The sequence below is a fragment of the Mustela nigripes genome, chromosome 11 (genome assembly GCF_022355385.1).
Source record: "Mustela nigripes isolate SB6536 chromosome 11, MUSNIG.SB6536, whole genome shotgun sequence".
Lineage (NCBI taxonomy): Eukaryota > Metazoa > Chordata > Mammalia > Carnivora > Mustelidae > Mustela > Mustela nigripes.
In genome coordinates this window covers 24,714,720-24,730,942 of record NC_081567.1, presented here as the reverse complement: position 1 = coordinate 24,730,942, position 16,223 = coordinate 24,714,720, and the positions used below count along the sequence as shown (strand labels likewise).

General features: G+C 41.8%; 1 protein-coding gene across 3 annotated transcripts in view; it reads left to right on the top strand.

Moving 5' to 3' along the window:
• TMC5 (transmembrane channel like 5) overlaps window positions 1–16,223 on the top strand; it is an 80,903-nt gene that overhangs the window by 30,952 nt on the left and 33,728 nt on the right. For all 3 annotated transcript variants that reach the window (XM_059415231.1, XM_059415230.1, XM_059415229.1), the window contains exons 2-4: window positions 4,026–4,892; window positions 7,716–7,888; window positions 12,665–12,754. In XM_059415231.1, coding sequence (XP_059271214.1) covers window positions 4,105–4,892; window positions 7,716–7,888; window positions 12,665–12,754 — 1,051 coding nt within the window. In that variant the 5' untranslated portion in view covers window positions 4,026–4,104. The remainder of the gene's footprint in view (window positions 1–4,025; window positions 4,893–7,715; window positions 7,889–12,664; window positions 12,755–16,223) is intronic.

The window sequence follows — 16,223 nt, the reverse complement described above, 5'->3', positions numbered from 1 at the left end:
GGGGGAAGCAGGCTCCCCGCCGAGCAGAGAGCCCGATGCGGGACTCGATCCCAGGACCCTGAGATCATGACCTGAGCCGAAGGCAGCGGCTCAACCCACTGAGCCACCCAGGCGCCCCGAGTGTATGACTTTTATTATCCACCCCAACTTCCCTCTCTTTTAGAACTTGCCAGGATTAATAAAAACAAATAATGATAAATAATAGCTTCTTTTCAGTGAATCCTTCCTTGGTGCCTTATCTCGTTAATTCTTTACAACAGCCTTATGAGATATTATTGTTGGGATTGGATAGGCCAGGAAACAGACTCAGAGAGGTTAAGTGGCTTGCCCAGGTCCCCACAGCCAGCAGATGGAAACTAAATCCAATTACACCTGATGCCAAGGGCTCGGCCCCTAACCACTTTCATTTAATAGCACCACACAGATAATTAGATTCAGATAATGTATCCTGTCCTTACTTAGCTTTGCTTTCATTAATTCAGATTTTCTGTGATATACATATGAGAAAATTGGGAATGTTTATGAGCTGGAACCATTCTTTTTTTCATAGCCCCTTGGGGGAAATAGAATGTTTTATGTTATGGCATCTAGCTTAGGTCTTTTTCCTTTCATTTTTCTTTTAAAAATTAAAGACAAATATATTTATAGAGATGTGTGCAATTTTCAAGTGTATTTGATGAATTTTCACACACATACATACACCACACACGCACACACACACCCATACACAGATACCCATGTAACTGTCACCCAGATCAAAATATGGAACATTCTAGCACCCAGACGCCCCCTCATGTCATTTCCCATCTCCTCCCTTCCCCAAGGTAATGACTTCTAGCACCATTTGCTCGTTTGCCTGTTCTGAACTTCAGGTAAATGTTATTGAGTCTGTACACTTCTGTATCTGGCTCTTGGGGTCATTGTTACATACATGATCTGTATCCATGTCATTGCATGTAGCAGATGGTCAGTCTTTGTTACATCTGTGTAGTATTTCATTGTATGAATATGCTACTGTTTATTGACTTCTACTGTTGAAGGACATTAGGTTGTTTCCAGTTTCTGGCATCTATGGAAAAAAAGCTGCTGTGAATGCTGTTCTTGCCTCTTGGTGGACATATTCATTTCTCTTAGGTTGGTATTGTTGTACCAGGTTTCACTTTATTGAATTTAGAAGGTATCAGTTAGCTTTTTAGATGTGATAGCTAGGGTTTTGGGAGGCCACGGAAATCCTAGATCATATATATGTTAATTTGTGGTCTTAAATATAAGCAAATAATTTGCATTATCACATAACATTTAGTTTTTGTGACACTAACAGTTTGTGTAGATGTTTCTGTGCGTGTGCATGTGTGTGTATGTGCGGTATGTGCGTACATGTGCATGTGTGTAGATGTCTCTGTTTGCAAAACTGGATATATCCATCAGGATTCTTCTCTTTCATTAGCAAGTGACAGAAACCCAACTTAAAACTTACTTATGTCAAAAGGGAATGTAATGATTCAGGTGTCCAGGGGTCAGCTGTCTTCAGGCATGGCTGGATTCTGGTGCTTGAACATTGTTGTCAGTATTTGATCTTTTGGTTTATCTCGTGGCTCTTACCTCTTCCCTATTGACATTCTCAGACAGGCTTCCTCCACTGGTGACCATTGACAGCTTCAGTCTTATAACTTCCTAACCCAAAGTCCAGCCACAAAAGAGAGTGTCTCTCTTCCCAACATTTCTGACAAAACTCGGTAATTGAATCTCACTTGTTCTGACTGGGTTCTGTACCCTGACCCAATCACTGTGGCCAGGAAGAAGAGAATTCTGCTTGAGTCATACATCCACCTGTGGCCCATGTGGATTGAGAGGGGGAAGAGGTATTATTCAAGGGAAAGTGTTATCACAAAAGAGAGAAATGGATGCTGGGCAGGGACAAAATAATAAGCAATCGACTTCCACTGTGTTGAGGAATCTGGAATTGAGTTGGCAAATGAACATTCTAAGACTATAGTTAATGGTAGAAGGTTAATTCTTCAGCTCTGATTACTCAACAAAGAGTCTAACCCTTTTGGTTTGCATAGAGATAGACTTGTCAACATTGGCTGAACTTTAAAAATGGTCTACTTCCTGCTTTCAGTGACATCAACACTTTATCTAATCACACTGGCTTGAAACTGTGGAGATATTTTTGTCTTTTGATTTCCTTACCTTTCACCCTTCCCATATCCACAAATCAGTCCACAAATCCTGTTGGTTTTTCCTTTACATTTTATCCCCTTCTTTTTTTCTTCTGTTTCTATGGATACTATACCAGCATTTCCAGGCTCACCTTCTATCACCATGGCAACGTAGTGACAAGAGAGTGCTTCTTTCCCAGTTAATCCAGTCAAGGCCCTGGAGGACTAGTCTGGGTTATGTGCCCATTCCTGAACCAAACCCTGTGGCCAGGGGCATGGTGGACACTGATTGACTAGGCCTGCGTCATGTGACTGTTCTTGAAGTAAGGAATGGGGGGGCAGATGCCCCCATGAAAATCAAGACATTGAAGCCAAAAGAAGGGAAAATGAGTAATAAACTAGTAAAAGCAACATATATCCAGTGCACTTTGAAATTTAAATCCAACTATTTCTGATTTGGGAAGTATACAATGTCTATAGACTAGAGCTCAAAGAACTCACAAAATCATATTTACAAACTGGAAGGTGAGGTAGCAATTGTCTTCTTACCCAATTCCTCAGTTACCAGTTACCCAGTTACCAGTAACTGTTCTTCCTTTGTGCATTCATATTTATGCTTTAATCAGTCCTACTACCACAAGTGCATTCAAAGTGCTTAAAAAGTCCTTGTTTCTTCCAGTCTTTTGGTTTAATGTTTTGCTCCCCCTACAACCAAAGGAATATAGTGATTCTTTTTTTTTTATTTTTTATAAACATAATATATTTTTATTCCCAGGGGTACAGGTCTGTGAATCGCCAGGTTTACACACTTCACAGCACTCACCATAGCACATACCCTCCCCAATGTCCAGAACCCCACCCCCCTTCTCTCAACCCTCCTCCCCCCAGCAACCCTCAGTTTGTTTTGTGAGATTAAGTGTCACTTATGGTTTGTCTCCCTCCCAATCCCATCTTTGTTTCATTGATTCTTCTCCTACCCCTTAACCCCCCCATGTTGCATCTCCACCTCCTTATATCAGGGAGATCATATGATAGTTGTCTTTCTCCACTTGACTTATTTCACTAAGCATGATACCTGCTAGTTCCATCCACGTCGTAGCAAATGGCAAGATTTCATTTCTTTTGATGGCTGCATAGTATTCCATTGTGTATACATACCACATCTTCTTTATCCATTCATCTGTTGATGGATATCCAGGTTCTTTCCATAGTTTGGCTATTGTGGATATTGCTGCTATAAACATTCGGGTGCACGTGCCCCTTTGGATCACTACGTTTGTATCTTTAGGGTAAATTCCCAGTAGGAATATAGTGATTCTAAGGTCTAAGTTTGACCACATGTATCAGAGACCCCTCAAAACAGTAGTTTATATAAGATAAAGTTTCTTTTTCTTTTTCTTTTCTTTCCTTTTTCTTTTTTCTTTTCTTTTCTTTTCTTTTTTTTTTTTTACATAAAGCCCAAGCTGATATGCTGGCACCGATATGTGATGTCATCAGCAACCAGGCTTCTTCCATCCGTTGTGCTATGATCCCTAGGATGGGTACCACTTTTGTATCCATGACCCAAGATAACATTTCCACATTCTAGCCCACAGGAGGTAGATAAGAAGACTGAGAAAAGGAGAACTGCCCCTTGTTGTAAACAGCACAAACCTGGTAGTTATATTTATTGCTTCTGTTCACATCCCATTGTCCACTCTTCTGGCCACATCTTGGTGCATAAGAGACTAGGAAACATAGTCCTGATTCTGGGCAGCTGTGTACTCAACTGTGAAAGAAAGGAGAATAGATAGTGGAAGATAACCAGAGATCTTGGCAGGGAAGAAAAAAAAATCTGAACTTTTACTTCCTTTTGCTTTTCAGATTAAAAAAAGAAAAAGATCCCTGAATAACTCAAATGCAAGAACATTTTAACACTCCAGGGTGAGGAATCTGTGCCAATATGTCTGCCTACTACAGTAATAAAGGGTATGAGGAAGATCCAGATCGTGACTATTCACGATCTCGGAACCGTACATGGGGACATTTGAAAACTCAGGATTATCCAGATTCTTCATATGCTCTGAACAACTCAAGCTACCCTAGCACCAGAAGCAACCCATACTCTGCAGACTACAGAACAAGTCCAGACTATCCCGAGTCTCTAGCAGAACCAGATTATCCAGGATCTCGGAGTAATCCAGACCAGTCTGGCACCAGAAGCAGTCCATTCTCTGCTGGCTCCAGAAGAAGTTCAGATTATCACACATCTTTGTCAGAGCCAGATTATATTGGATCTTGGAGAAAACCATACCATCCAGGCTCATCCAGAGAGCAAGACTACTCTGAATTCCAGAAGAATTCTGACTTTGCAGGTTCCAGAAGGAGTGGAAACTATGCAGGCTCCAGAACAAATCCTGACTATCTTGACTCTTTCGGAGAACCAGACTACCCTGGAGCTCAGGGAAACTCTAACCATTCTGGCATCAGAGCAAATTTCAACCATCTCAGTTCCAGAAGGAATCCAGAATATGCTGGCTCCAGAATCAACCCATACATAGACACTCTGGGAGAGCCTGACTATCCAGGAGCTGAGAATCAACTTAACCCTCCAAACTTTTTTGGGGAACCAGACTATCCCAATGCTGAGGACTATCAGAATACTCCAGACTTTTGGGGGAAGCCTGATTACCCAGTTGCTGAGGATGATCGTGGTTATGGCTCTCCTGAGACTTCAGAAATAACCAGAGAGTAAGTGCAATCATCTCCCTCCATTGGGGTGGGGGCCGAATGCTAGGTCATCAAGCCAGTGGTACCTGATTGGTGTTGTTCGGGTTAGGGACATGTAAGATGATTTCTGTGACCTGAAGTTGTAGGAAACTTTCATACCTATCTGTAGATCTTACCTGGTCCATGAACTTTCAGCCTGAGCTTTCAAGCCCTTACCTGAACAGAATCTTTCATCATCTCTTGCTTGGATAGCAACCTCTGCAGTCTCCCGCCTATTCCTATAATCCCTATAAGACATTTAGATTCCCACTGTTTTGACCTTGATACTTTGCCAATAAAGTTAGGGTTAAGACTTGGTCCTTATAAACCCAAACCAAAATTATAACCAGAATTATATCCACAGGAATTCATTTTTAACCAAGAAACTCCTTTGAAGGTCTAACTCCATGAACTCAATTTAATGCCTCAATTTTTTTTTTTTTAAGATTTTATTTATTTATTTGACAGAGAGAAATCACAAGTAGATGGAGAAACAGGCAGAGAGAGAGAGAGAGGAGGAAGCAAGCTCCCTGCTGAGCAGAGAGCCCGATGCGGGACTTGATCCCAGAACCCTGAGATCATGACCTGAGCCGAAGGCAGCAGCTTAACCCACTGAGCCACCCAGGCGCCCTAATGTCTCAATTTTTAAAAAAAAAATTCAAGACGGTTGTAACAGTCCTGATTTTTTTCACTTTTTTTTTAAAAGATTTTATTTATTTATTTGACAGAGATCACAAGTAGGCAGAGAGGCAGGCAGAGAGAGAGAAAGGGAAGCAGGCTCCCTGCTGAGCAGAGAGCCCAATGCGGGACTTGATCCCAGGACCCTGGGATCATGACCTGAGCCGAAAGCAGAGGCTTTAACCCACTGAGCCACCCAGGTGCCCCAGTTTTTTCCATGTTCGTTTTAATTTTACTATAATTGTCATCTGAATTGATCACTTTTCATGTTTATGGCAGATTTAGTTTAATGATCTTCTACCTTGTTGTTACATTCATCAAGTTTTATCAGTCATAGTTTCCCACATTGTTGGTTTTCCTTTAAGTTCATTCTAAAAAACTAAGTCCAATGTTTCCTAGTTCAGATTTTATAGATCTAAATGTTGTCAAAAATCTTTTGAGTCTGCCAGCAATCTTTGGTCATTGACAGACTTTACTAAGGATACTGGACATGGACAGTGTTAGTTTGGATGACGTAGTCCTACCAAATCTGATTTTTTTCTAGGTTAAGCTTTCGATGTTCCTGTTGCCAATAAGATGTGGTTCTTTAGTCAGGTTATTTTTAATCTATAAAAAATTATACCCTGTGAAAATTTAACCAATATGAATCTCATTTGGCATGTACCTGTTCTACTAGTGATGTTTATAAATTCAACCAAAGGTACTGGCTTGTATTTATCTTGAGGAATAAGGAAGGATATGAGATTTGGGTGTGCAGTAGGGTCAAATGTCTTCAGAATCTAAGTAGGAGGATTAACAGAACCAGATCAAAGTGGTCTCCTTGGTCTTATCCCTCACTACCTGATTCATCAGTTCAAGATATACCTTTGATTCTCTCACTCCTTTGTTTCTGATCTTTCATGGTTCTCTATAACCTTTGGAAGAAAGGCCACACTGCTTTGCTTATGAAAATTTTTTTTAAATTTTTTTTAAAGATTTTATTTATTTGTTTGACAGAGAGAGAGATCACAAGTAGGCAGAGAGGCAGGCAAAGAGAGAAGGAAGTGGGCTCCCTGCTGAGCAGAGAGCCCAATGCGGGACTCGATCCCAGGACCCTGAGATCATGACCTGAGCCGAAGGCAGCGGCTTAACCCACTGAGCCACCCAGGCACCCTTTTTTTTAATTTTTAAAAAAAGATTTTATTTTTTTGACAGAGATCACAAGTAGGCGGAGAGGCAGGCAGAGAGAGGGGGAAGCAGACTCTCTGCTGAGCAGAGAGTCCAATGTGGGGTTCAGTCCCAGGACCCTGAGATCATGACCTGAACCAAAGGCAGAGGCTTAACCCACTGAGCCACCCAGGAGCCCCGTGAAAATGTTTGAAAAAGAGAATGCACTGGTCTAATGTAAAGTGCTTCCAAAGACCTACCTGACTGACTTCCTCCTGTTTTCTTACTACCCCTATCCCCTCCCTACCTCTAAATCAGTGGTTCTTGACCTGGACTGAGCCTTAGAATCACCTGATTACCTGGGAAACTTTAAAAATAATACGGCTGCCTGGACCCAATTCTCAGAGCTTCTGATGCCATTGTCTAGGGGCAGGGACTGGGAATTGGCATGTACCTAAAATTGAGACCATTGCTCCAGGTTAATTGATTTTTGAAGTATTCCTTTTATATATTCATCATTTCTTTTTATGGGCTCACACCTTCATTTATGCTGTTCTTTATCCTTGGAATGCTCTCCTCCTAAATCTTTATATATGAATTAATCCTTCAAATCCCATCTGTGATGTTTCTTTGCCATGTAGATTTCCCTCCAAACTGCCTGCCAGAATTCTTTTCTCTTTCTTCTGAACTCCTTGTGCCTGTCTTTAGGTACTCACCAGTTACTGCTTTATTATAATTGCTTAAATATGTCTAAGAAGCTCTGCCAGACTGGACTGAGAGTTCCTTGAGAGTAGAGACCTGGTGTTTTTATCTTTGTGTTCTCACCCCCTTGACCCCCTTAGACCTTGCCTAACACGTAGTTGGCATTCAGTCAGCGTATGTGGAAAGAATGAATGGATCCATGGATGGATGAAAGATGAATGGATGACTGTCCTTACTATGCTCCTGGGTGAATCTTGATCCGTCATTTTGGGATTTCAGGGTGCTCAGCAGAACATCTTTAATCCGGCCCTCATTTTGTCAGAGGGGTGATGGCCCCTTGGGCATCCTTGGGAGAAAGAATGAAGACTACCCTGAAAGCATTGCAATGAAATCCATGGGGATGGCAAATCCATATGACAGCTCTGTGCCAGGGGCTCCTGGAGATGGTTATGGTAAGCATTTGTTAAGATGAAGATCATTTCCTGGGAAGGAAGTCATATCGGTGGGCTTTTAGGGGAGAGGTTATTTAAAAGTTCTAGGAAGAGAATTAGTTTATCCCTTCCCATTCAAACGTCTACCTTACAAAGTTTGAACATTGAAGGACTAGAAAGACAGCAGTATCATCACTTGTCAAAGTGGCCTGGTTAGGGATTATGAAAAAATGTGTGTGCATACTCTATGCCCATGTGACGTGAGTAATGTTCAGATTTGGCCCATTGGGGTTATGGGGGAATGTGGGCTCAGTATGGACAAATCCTCAGATTTTTCTAAAACCTCCTGATTTTTACATGCTCAAAAATAAAGAAAAAAATTGAAACACTGAACTGGGCAAACAAAATCACTTATGGGCTGGATTCAGGCTGTGCTGTTCAGACAGTCAGCATGTGAGTATTCAGAAGCTACTGGGGGGCAAAGGGAGTAAGAGGCAGCTCTGTCCTCAGGTTACTTAAAACACAAGGCTGGGTGACACCAGCATGTCAAGACTGAAAAAAGAAAAATAGCAAGCAGACTCTTCATATGTGAACAAACATGTTGTCCTCAGAATCTGCTGTGTGTAGAAGTTCAGCTCTGCGAGGCAAAAGACATGCTAAAGTTCTTATCCTCCAGGAGGGAATAGGGACTTGCTATAGAGTAAAGGGAGCCCTTTCATTATACGAGAGTCAATAGTGTAGAAATTTAGAGCCAGGGAAGAGGAGCCAGGGAAGAGGAGTGTTCAACCAAGAACAGAATGAGGGACCCAAGTGCTGGTTGGTGCAAATGGCGGATTCCTTATGCCTGAGAGGGTGGATGTGGAGGAGTTTGAAGCAGATGGAGAGGAGGGGATGGGGTGCATTGTCATACACTGGTGAAAACACTGACCAGTGCACATTTGCATAGAAAATGTTCATTTGGGCTCCTCCAAACCTTTATGTCATGCATTCTCATTGAGGGGGCAATATAAATCCCAAGGGTGTAAAATTTACTCTTTTTTTGAAAAAGATTTATTTATTTATTTGAGAGAGAGAGAGAGTGCACACTTGAGTGGGGGGTGGGCAGAGGCAGAAGGAGAGGGAGAGACTCTCACGTAGACTCCCTCCTGAGCACAAAGATTGCCACAAGGCTTGATACCTGGGCCCTGAGATCATGACTTGAGTCCAAACCAAGAGTTAGACACTTAACCAACTGAGCCACCCAGGTGCCCTGGTAAAATTTATTCTTGAAAGACCAGAAAAGTCTAACTCTTTTTTTTTTTTTTAAGGATTTTATTTATTTATTTGACAGAGAGAGAGATCACAAGTAGGCAGAGAGGCAGGCAGAGAGGTAGGGGGAAGCAGGCACCTTGCTGAGCAGAGAGCCCGATGTGGGGCTCAATCCCAGGACCCTAAAATCATGACCTGAGCTGAAGGCTTAACCCACTGAGCCACCAAGGCACCCCAGTCTTCCTCTTTTAATATGTAAAGCACCAATACACATATATAAACAGACACATAGTATGTCTGTAGTATTAAAATTTCATAGGAGAAGGTAATGGGGAAGAAATATCTAAAAAGGCTCCTTAGGGGCCAGTAATGAAAAAAAGATTGAGAAGCACAGCCTTACCCCAGTGCAAGTAGAGCTAATAATGCCAAACAGATTCTGAGTGTTTCCTATCCCCTGGAGATTCAGCCAAGCCCTTTGCTTTTATTGTCTTGTTCAAATCTGAACAACCACCTTTCATATAGCCACTACTAATTTCCCTCTTTATAGATGGGAAAACTGAGGCTCGAGGCACAGTGCCCAAGATCACCTCACTGTTGTAAATTGAAGGTGCCAGTCTCTCTGACCCAAAGCCTGGCTCTCACTTATCCTGTATCATTGCTGGGTAGGATCAGGGCAAAAGATTCCTGACCACTTACACTTTATTTATTTTTTAGAAGATTTTTTTTTTGTAAAGATTTTATTTATTTATTTGACAGAGAGAGATCACAAGTAGGTAGAGAGGCAGGCAGAGAGAGAGGGAGGAAGCAGGCTCCCTGCTGAGCAGAGAGCCCGATGCGGGACTCGATCCCAGGACCCTGACATCATGACCTGAGCCGAAGGCAGTGGCTCAACCCACTGAGCCACCCAGGCGCCCCTTTTAGAAGATTTTATTTATTTATTTGACAGACAGAGATCCCAAGTAGGCAGAGAGGCAGGCAGAGAGAGGGGAAGGGAAGCAGTCTCCCTGCAGAGCAGAGAGCCCGATGTGGGGCTCGATCCCACGACTCTGGGATCATGACCTGAGCCAAAGGCAGACACTTAACCAACTGAGCCACCCAGGTGCCCCTGACTACTTATGCTAAAAAAAAAAAAAAAATGTAGTTAAGTATAACTTCTTTTTCTGGACTCCTTTGTAGGACTGGGGTTGTAGCCCTTGGCAACCACTTGTCCAGGACTATGCTATCATTATAGACAATGCCCATCTTTATCCATATATTCTTTAAACCTCTAGGTAATTTTCCTAATGTCACAGTAGCTAGCCACAGCAGGTGTTTAAGTAGTGCTAAATGAATTAATAGCAACGACATTGGTAAGGATGTATCAGTTAGCTATTGCTACAGTAATGCTGCATAACAAACAGATGCAAAAACCCAGTGTTGTACAATAAAGAAGGATTTATTTCTCACTCACACATGTGCAGGTTTGCTTGGGAGTTTTACGGAACTAGGCTGGGTGTGGCTGTTCTTGATCCCAGGTCATGGGTCCTATGTCTAGAGCCTAGTGTCCTTCTTGAACCACAAGGGAGCCACTTGGGGGCATTGTTGTTCCATGGCATAAGCCCGAAGTACTCAAAGTGGCAAGTAAAAACATGGACCTGGCATATTGTCACTTAATGCCATGTTCCATTGATAAAAGTCACATGACCAAAGCCCAACTTCAGGTGAGATGTCAGGGGATGGTGGTATGACATATGCTGAATAATAATTGATCTACCACAGTACTTAATATATATCAATAGCTTACTGTGTTCCAGGATTACTTTAAGCACTTTGCCTGTGTTAGCTGATGAGATTTCCCTCAACAATGCTACGTGAAGTTCCCGTCATTTTTCCTGTTTTAGAGACTACAATATCGTAGCTCAGAGAGGTTAGGTAACATGCCAGAGGGTATCAGCCAGTAACAAAGTTGGGAACTGATCCCCAGCAAGAAGTTCAGAACTTCTTGCAATGTAATTTTGTGCGTGGTTCACATCAAACTGTGTTCCATTTTCTCAGTTGCCGAGTTTAGCTTTTAATGTTTACTGTGGGTGGAATAAAAGTATACTGAAATATGACAGTGTTGTTTAGATGCTAAGAATAGACTCTGTCCCTAAGAAAATCATGCCGTCTTTCAAATTTATTCATGCATTACCATAACATGTTAGAAATAGAAGGAACTTCTCTGATCATCTAGACAAGTTTTTTCTTTGCTTCATTTTTTTTTGTTTTAAATTTTTTTTAACAGTTTTAGGTTCACAGTAAAATTGAGGGAGAGGAAGGTGCAGAGATTTCCTATACAACTCCCTTCCCCACACAGCAGAGACTCTCCCATTATCAACATCTGCTACCAGAATGATACATGTTGTACAACTGATGGACCTACATGGACACATCATTTCATCTTGAGTCTGTAGTTTACATCAGAGCTCACTCTTGGTGCTATAAATTCTGTGAGTTCGAACAAATGTATAATAACATGTATCACCCTTATGGTATACAGAATAGTTTCAGTGCCCTAAATGTTCTCTGCTCAACCCCCTAGATAAGTATTTTCCAAATTCGAGTTGTAGCTTGTTAACAAGTTGTGAAATTAATTCTGAAAAATGAGATCGAAAAGAATGGAATGGGGGCGCCTGGGTGGCTCAGTCGGTTAAGCGACCGATTCTTGATTTTAGCTCAGATCTTGGTTTCAGGGTTTTGAGTTCAAGTCCTGCATTGTGCTGCTGGGCATGGAGTGTACTTAAAAAAAAAAAAGGAATGGAATAGAATAAGAATATATCAGAGATCCTTTTATGTAGTCAAGCAAAGTATTATTAGTGAAACTTGTTTTTCAGTTATATATGTGTAGGTATATTCTGGATCTTAGTGTAAAATTTTTAAATTTTTATCAAGTTTTAAATTTTAATTCTAGTATCGTTAATATTCTAGAATTAGTGTTATATTACTTTCAGATGTACCGTACAATGATTCAGCAATTCCATACATTACTCAGTGCTCATTGTGATAAATATCCTCTTAATTCCCATCACCTGTTTCACCCATTCCCCCATCCATCTCCCCTCTGGTAACCATCAGTGTGTTCTCTATTGTTAAGGATCTGTTTCTTAGTTTGTCTCTCTGTCTCTCTTATTTTCCTTTGTTCATTCATTTTGTTTTTTAAATTCCATATATGAGTGAGATCACATGGTATTTATCTTTCTCTAACTGACTTATTTCACTTAGCTTTATATCCTCTAGCTCCATTCATGTCATTGCACATGGCAAGATTTCATTCTTTTTATGGCTGAGTAGTATTCCCTTGTAACAATTATTTTTAACCATGGCTTATACTAAAATGAAAACCATTGATTGAAGCTGTTTGTACTTAATTGCATTGTTTCCATATTTATGTCCTGTTTTCCACCCAGGCATCCACTCATCAGTCTCTTAGGACCTTGAGGTCAAGGCTGAGGTCTTACTGACCATTATGTATGCAGTAATGTCTAGTTCGGTGGGATTAATTGGTGATGTCTCCTGCCTCTTCGTTTCTAGTGAACCCTGCTTATGTGAGTGAAAGTAGCCCCCACCCAGTTTATGGAAACCCACCATTGTCTGGAAGCGACTGGCACAAGTCACCCGAAGGTAAGGCTTAAATAGATGGTATTTAAAAAAAAAAAATCAGCTCTAGAGAGGAATGTGTTCAAGACAATACAGACATCACTATTTCCTTTTGACCTCCAGTGTGGTACCTGAAGCAGTACTTTCTTAATTTACCAGACCAGGGGTGTCTTTTAGATATGCAGAGTTTTTTCTCTCCTGGCTATCAAGGTGTCTTCATCAGACTCTTCTGGTTTCATGTGACAGAAACCCAGCTCACGTGGGCCCAAGGTGAAATGTACTGGCTTGTGTGGTGGGAAGGACAGGGGGAAGCACAGAGTTGAAGGTAGAGTTACCTTGCAGGACCTCGTACAGAGCTTGGGACATAGTAGGTGTTCAGAGATAGTTATTGAATTAATTTGTGAAAGAGTCTGCATTAATCAGAATTTTTCTGAATAATCATAGAATTATTATGATGCTGGGATCTAGGAATGGTAGGACCAGAGAAAGAATGCTATGAGATCAGTTAGGAGGCTCTGTAAGGATCACTGTGTGTGGTGATGAAGGTCTGATCAGAGGTAGAGACGGAGAGATAAAAAGGAAGCAAAAGAGGAGAACGGCCAGGGAATGCTGAAACTTGGAGGCAAATCTATGAACAATAAGAACTAAACCAACTGATGGGATCCTCTATACAATAGTGCGAACGAGGGGCCTCATGACCTAAAACCATGTCTCACCTTCTGCAATTGTAGCCGATATGACAGCCTTTTGCCTCATTCTTTTTTTTTTTTAAGTTTTATTTATTTATTTGAGAGAGAGAGAGAGGAGGAGGTGGAGGAGGAGGGGTAGTGTGAGAGAGAGAGAATCTCCAGCAGACTCAGCACTGAGCACAGAGCCAGACATGGACCTTTATCCCCTGACCCTGAGATCATGAGCTGGGCTGAAATCAAGAGTTGGAGGCTTAACTGACTCAACCACCCAGGTGCCCTTAGCATCATTCTTTAAGAGCCTTCTCAAGGAGAGGTCTATCTTCTACAAGGGCTGGGTATTCCTACATGGGAGGGAAAACCATGGAGGTATAAATGATCACATTCTCTCTTTGGTTCCCACTAGAGCAGAAAATGGTTTTAACTATTGAGGATAGGAAATGGCTTTTTACTTCATTGGACTGCTCTATCTAGCCAGCCTGAGGTTGGTAAAAGGAGAGTCCCAGAAGGCAGAGAAAATTAAAGAAATATAGGAGCCAGAGATGAATCTGGTTTTCTTCACCATTTTGCTTTGCATTGGTTTGGATTCTCAAACCATATACAATTAGCTGGTGGACAGCCTCCTGATAAAATGGATGGATTTGCATGGATTGTGCTATATACCTATGAAGCACCTGGCACATGGCAGGTACTCATAAATATTCATTTATTTATGAATGAATAAATGATACATCAACATCTTGTTACAGGAAGGGGCCGTTACATCTTGTGAAATGATTAAGAGACCCTGCTTTGGGTCCAGACAGACCTGGGTTTGACTCTCAGCTCTGCTACTTGCTGGTTTTATGACTTTAGGCAAATAACCTTATTGGGCTTCAGTTTTCTTCGCTGCAAAATGGGGTTTATTGTTGTACATACTGCATAGGGTGATTATGAAAATTAAGTTATATACTCTAAAGTACTTGGCCTGTAGTAATGGTGGTGAGAAGGAGGAGTGCCCTCATCCAATCCTGCCACTTAGTGAGAGTGTGATGAGAATCGAGGTCAGATGATTTTTGTGTACCTCAGTTTCCCCAACTATTAAATAAATGACATGGCTGAAGTGATTTCTAAATCAGGTCTTTTGGGTAGGAATTGTGTTCAGGTGCCTGGCACTGAAATAGGATGGCTTTGCAATCAAGGGATTTGTTTTTCTCATGTAACAAGGAGTATGATGGTGTTTGTGTGGAAGCTTTGCCCAAGATGCTATCAGGACTGAGCTCCTTCTTAGCTTATTTCTCCACCATCCTTCGCAGCTGAATGTGTGTCCTCTTGTTTTCAAAATGGCAGCCTCTGGTGAGGAAGAAAGAGAAATGGTGAACGGCGAAAAGTGGAACCAGGCAGACTGTCATTCTGGAAGCATTCCTGGAAGCTCTGTGTCTCATTGACCAGAATGGTGGGGCTACAGGTTCATTTTTAGCCACAAAGGAAGCTAGGAGAATTTTAGCTGAGGCCAGTGCCTACACAGGAAAGGAGTCTTCTGGTAGTATAGGAAAAATGAAGAGTGGATATGGGGGCAGAGACAAGGGTAGGCTACCCAAGGCAGTCAGGAGATAATAATTATATTACTATAAACCTATCTGGGTTTATATACGCATATAAAATTATAAATATAAGTTTTAGGCCAGAGACACCAAATTAAAAGGAAAATTTTGCCCTTTGATTATAAGTCATTTAGAAGAATCTCTGCCTTCTGTTTCTAGAACCCTATTGTCTTTAATGAAGGATTCTGTTTCCAGTTTCTTACCTAGCTACCAAGACAGAGGTCCCTGCAGAAAAACACTTCTCTTCATGAGGAGACCCCTCTGGTGTCTGATGTGGAGAGTTCTGTTGTGCTTTGTATAGGGCTGGTTTTGGCAATCTCATCCTGGTCTTTTAAAAAATGTGAATGGGGCCTCCCTCTGTGATTGTCATCAGTTTTCCTGGCGGCTCCCAACAATGCCAGTGTGACTGCTCTATGAGGTGTTTGGAAGGGTACTCCGGTGGAGAACAAGGCTGGGAGGAGACAAGAGATGCTGTCTGATGACCAAGTGAACGAAATCATCGTCGAGGTTGAAAATGTTCCATCTGGGGTTGTTCCAGAAAAGACGCTGGTGAACTCAAACTTCGGCATGGTCTCAAGCTTTGGCATGGTCTCATCCATTTCTGACACTGATGTGACAGACTCTCAGAGTTTCAGCAGCCCGCATGACAAAAAGAGCAAGCAGTTGTTGCGGTTTTCAACATTTTTGAATGAGTCATTTTCTCAGACACTTCATAGCCCAGGAAGTGTGGGCATAGACACGCCTCGTACTTCACATGAAAACATCCAAGGTAGCGAGACCCTGGGAGGAGTTAGGAAGATAACAAGGAAGGCTTCCAAGTTGTCTACAGGATTATTTAGTTTTAAGACATCAAGTAGGTTGAAGTTGGTAGATGATGTAAGGATGCGACAGACTCAGGAAGGGGTTACTTTGGGAGCATCTAACTCCTAGAAAGGAATTTACCTGGATCAAGTTTACTCTCTGTGCCCAGGACTCAGGCAAACACTTCCTCTTTGTTATCCTTTGAATTCAGTTTGACTTATTCCCCACACTTTGAGAGGCAGGCACATTTGTGACTTCCATTGGCTTGATGAGTAAGTTAAATGACCTGGCAGAACCAGGGCTCAAATGCAGGTCTGCCTGGTTCCCAAGTCTGACGCTTCAACCACTGTCTTGCTTTGGTCCAGGTCCAACCCTCACTCTGGATGGCAACATAGGATGGCCTTTATTGCCAAGTCTGCCATG